The sequence below is a fragment of the Pinus tabuliformis genome, chromosome 4_2 (genome assembly GCF_031772625.1).
Source record: "Pinus tabuliformis cultivar Carrire ecotype Pingquan chromosome 4_2, CPIR1, whole genome shotgun sequence".
Taxonomy (NCBI): domain Eukaryota; kingdom Viridiplantae; phylum Streptophyta; class Pinopsida; order Pinales; family Pinaceae; genus Pinus; species Pinus tabuliformis.
In genome coordinates this window covers 701,556,238-701,561,024 of record NC_142304.1, presented here as the reverse complement: position 1 = coordinate 701,561,024, position 4,787 = coordinate 701,556,238, and the positions used below count along the sequence as shown (strand labels likewise).

General features: G+C 32.2%; 1 protein-coding gene across 1 annotated transcript; it reads right to left on the bottom strand.

Annotated features, from left to right (window-relative positions):
• Window positions 1-2,973: 2,973 nt before the first annotated feature.
• Window positions 2,974-3,392, bottom strand: LOC149171427 (E3 ubiquitin ligase complex SCF subunit sconC-like). The gene is made up of 2 exons (XM_089425972.1): window positions 3,183-3,392; window positions 2,974-3,081 (listed from the first exon to the last, which is right to left on the bottom strand). Exons 1-2 carry the CDS (start codon window positions 3,390-3,392, stop codon window positions 2,974-2,976), a joined length of 318 nt encoding a protein of 105 aa, XP_089282098.1.
• Between the last annotated feature and the right edge of the window lie 1,395 nt (window positions 3,393-4,787).

The following is a 4,787-nucleotide window of genomic DNA, read 5'->3' as shown; positions in this document are numbered from 1 at the left end:
GTCTTTCAAAGACTGATATGGACATAGGTCAACGTTTGTATTCCTCATATATAACCATAGGATTTATTTCCATACTATAGTAGTTCATACGTTCCTTTGTCTTTTGCCAAATTTTCTCACTTACATTACGTTGAACTATATCTCTAATAGCAACTCACAAATGATACAATGATTAAAGTTATAGATAATTCAAGACCAACTACTTGTGGATATGGGTATGTGCAAGCATGTAATATATGGACCCAAACGTTAGAGAAGAGAGTCAATGAAACCTAGATACAAAGGTTATGCTTCCTTACATTGACAATCTCCATCATCAACATTACAACGTTGTAAACATCGACCTGCTTCGTAGAAATATATCCATTAAAATATTCTAGAGGCATGTACGCCAATGTCTGAGCTACCTGGATAGATATTTGATGCTTTTGACAATTGTTCTCTGCTATTGAATTCTAGTCCTATTCTTGAATTGATTGTAAATTCTTAAGAGCCACGGTGCAATATTGTGTTGAAGTGGATAAGGGGCCTTCTGCAAAAACTCTTGCACGACTGCTTCCATATGGCAGAACCACCATTGTCTAGAGTATGGTGGGATGGAAGTGCACAATTCAAGAAAGGGACCTCGTATTCTCCATAGAGGACAACAACTTCACCTACTTATTACTTTTAAAGAGCCCTCTCCCCTCCATTTAAAAAAGAATCAATGTTTTGTCTCAACTATATTTTCTCTACTGCCGATTTCAATGGTTTATTGGTGTTGGCAACTTTCGTCAAACACTTTTTGTTAATCCTATGTGGAAGTATTTTTTCTTAGAATGTGCTCGTAACCTTTTGTACAAGTGATCTTAAACTACAAAAGTAATTAGTCCACTTATCCCTCTAAATTGTATGTTAATTAACAAATTTTGCTTGAAATTTTGAGTTTGGCATTTTGTCAAACTTTTTTTGGGTTTGCTGGTTTATGCTTGATTCAATGGTTTTCTGGGACATAATCTCTTTATTTTAAACTTAGTGGAAAATGATTGCCTAATACACCAAACGCAACAATAACCCTAAATCCAAGCAATTTAAGAGGAAGTAAGGGAGAACATTTTATGAAACACAATTATAATGATATGATCTTTGTTTATTCTTCACATCCTTGTTGTAAATGTAGATTTAGAGTTTGAATGCACCCAAAACTTGGAATAAAACTTAGTTTGACTTTCTGGAGTATTTCGCAACCTCTATACAATAGTGGGTCACCTATACAAGGAATATTTAACCAATGTTTTCACTCAACAATGAGGAAATGAGGTGAACATTTAGCTTACTGTTGGCCACAACCTCAAGAATATGGTTCCAATATCCAACCTTAAGAAAATTATGAGTTATTTTTAGTGCACCCTCACTCCTCCATACCAAGAATCCCTTTTGTGTAGTGGAACGCCCCAAAGCCTGATTATAATTTAGTATTCATGCGACTACAAGAATGGAATTCCTAGCCAAAGGAAATGTGCCCAATCTCAGCCACATCCTCTATAAAAATCCAACAGTCAGTAAGAAGTAAATCAACCTTCCATATAACTCAAACATGCCCTAGAAATATGTTGAAAATCACCCCCAATAACAATGATATAGCTTGGACTTTGTTTGATTTAGAAATATATGGGTACAAACTTCTAAATTGCTTCCAATTCGTCTTTGCCTTCAAAAATTTGACCCATAGTTTATTCAATCAACAAAAATCACTACATTGAGGGTTTGTGCCTCTTCTCCTGTCATTTGATCCTTTGATTTCAATTGTCATACCAGCACATGAAGATTTCAAACTAGTAACATGGAAATAGGGTCATAAATACATATGATTCCCTTCTTACCCCTTTCGCCCGATTCTACAAAACTAAATGCATCCTTTAATTTTGCAAGAATATCCTTCGGAATCAGCGTCTCCAGCTTCCGTGTTAAAAACTCTTTCATAGCTTCAAATCATTGTGAAAGGCTTTATACGTCTAATTGCTTCATTAACTATAGTCTTCCCATAGCCCTATTTAAATGACGATAAGGCTACTAGTATAAATTCAACCTTAGGCAAAACTGTTGAAGAAGTCGGATTCACTAAACACACACAGCTTATAATCACCCATCGCAACCGCCACAAAACTTCATGCAAAGAACCATTATGCTCATGCTAGAGTCATGCTAGAGTCAATGAAGAAGAAAACAAATTGACTTAATGGAAATTAAAAAAAGAGTTTTGAATTTTATTACAACCTTAAGTTTACATCACTAGACGATCATATAAATTAAATGTTTCGTAAATATAGAAGTACATAAAATGAGTTAAAATGAGTTACGTGTGGGAGAAAATAAAGAAAGAAAAGAAAACAGTTCCAAAAAATTGAATGATTTATAAATAATTTTCAAAACAAGTAAGAAATAATAAATTTGTGAATAACAACTTAAATTAACATTTTGATATTTATTGTCTTAAGTTATTATAAATAACAACATTATTGAAAATTTTGATATTTATCTAAATTTAATTTATAGATGAAATGAAACTAATAAATATAAATAATCTTATAAGATAAAACAATCATAATTATATAATAATATAATTTGCAGTTTTATAAAATAATATCAATCATGTTTTAAAATTCACTAAAAACAATATGATGGAATATAATATAAAAGGAATGATATAAAAATAAAGAGTAGTTTTATGTGCCACTTTTTGGAAAGTTTTCAGGTTCATTAAAATCACAAGTTTGACAATTGGGCTGTTCCCAATAGAAGTGCATTAAACATTTTTGAGGGTGCTGAATCCATATATGCAGTAAAAAAACGAGTTTAAACAACACAAATCAAGATTTGACCATAAAAATTTTAGCCAGAAATCCAGCGAAAACTCTAAATATCAGAACTAAAAATTACTCCAAAAAAATATTAAACTAACTAAATACAACTTTTCTTTTGATTTAATTATTTTTATATAAAAAATTCATCACTCTCGATCTCGGGCCTTGCAAGGATTTCTCTTTCCAATTTCTCACTTGACAAATCCAAAAGACTCTGCATAGCAAGGAAATCTGCTGCCTGCAATAACATAATATAAAACATAAAAACCAGCATTCAATTACATTACTTATTGACTTTTAAAAAGATAATACTCCACATTATTTTTATGATAACATTACCTTTATTATATCCCGCAGTGTTGATATGTCCACGCTGATAAAATTCTCATCCCACTCTTTAATTTCACGTGAGGTTTGAGTTGAGTTGCGTAAATGATAGTCATAATATTGGATCACCTTTTCCAATATTGGAGTGAATACGTAAACAGGCACAGTTGCATGAGATATATCGATGAATTCTGCCATATTCTTTATCACCTTCGACTCCATTGCAATTCCCCCCTCCCCCGCCCCGAAAAATTTCTCCCTCAGATGTTTCCAGTGCCACTGTGTTGACCATATCGTTTTCCATTGATCGTTCGACTCAGATCCTGTGTCCGAAGTCAAAGGGTACACATACAAATTAACGTCCCATGTCAAAGGGTAGAAATACAAATTAACGCGAGCTGAACTTAGATATTAATGTGCAGTTGAGAGAAATATAAAACATTTAGAAATGGATAATGTATATATATATATATATCTCAGAGTTTTTTCACTCACCTTTTTCCACCACCGAGACATATGTTATGATCATTCTTAGTATTTATTTTATGTTAAATTAAGTTTTATTTTTGTATGTTTGGTGGGACTACATTTTTATTATTATCGTTATGATAATCATCTTAAAGATCGACATACATGATGATCATCGAATTATTATTATAATAATGTGAAATTATGATCATTCTTACTATTTATTCTATGTCAAATTATGTTTTTTATTTTTGTAACTTTGGTGGGACTACATTTTTATTATCATCATTATGATAATCTTCTCTAAGGACCGACATACATGATGATCATCGTATTATTATTATTATTATTATAATGTGAAATTATGATCATTCTTACTATTTATTATTATTATTATTATTATAATGTGAGATTATGATCATTCTTACTATTGGTGGTCATAGCTGCCACAATATTTTATAGAGTTCAAATAACAATTGATAGATAACTATAACTCGAAATAAAAAACATATAAAATATATACATTCCATAAAACAAGGTTTGCAAAAAGAGTTCATTCTATGTGTTGTGTAGGATCAAGTTGCCGCTGCCCCCTGTGGCTGAAGATCAATGAATGGCCTGTGAAAACACTGGTAGAACTCATGTCCTATGTGTTCCTGTGTCATCCAAGTACCAAAATGTTGCTACGCTACTTCTTTAGATAGACTGTCAGAAATCTGGTTCCTTTCCCTGTAGATATGACGACAAATTACATAGTCAAAATGTGATTTTATTGTAATAGTTTCTTCTAACACATTTCTGAGTGTGTGCATTGAACCAATTTATGACTAGTTTAGAGTCACCAAATATCTGCAGTTGCTGACATCCTTTCTCAAGGGAAAAAATAAGAAGTCTAAGGCTATTAAGTTATGCATAGTTATTTGTGCCTCTCCCTAAACCCAACTTCATCTTGTAATAATGATCTTCATTTAAATACAAAACTGCTCCTCTACCACAACCATCTTGTTGAGCAAATCCATCAAAATACACCAAAAGGAAAGACTTGTCGATGATTTCTGCATTAATGTTCCAGTGATTCTGTTTCAATTCATCCTTAGGGATCAAGTTATAAAGTGCCACTATGCGGGAACATGTAAGATTCCAGTTTGA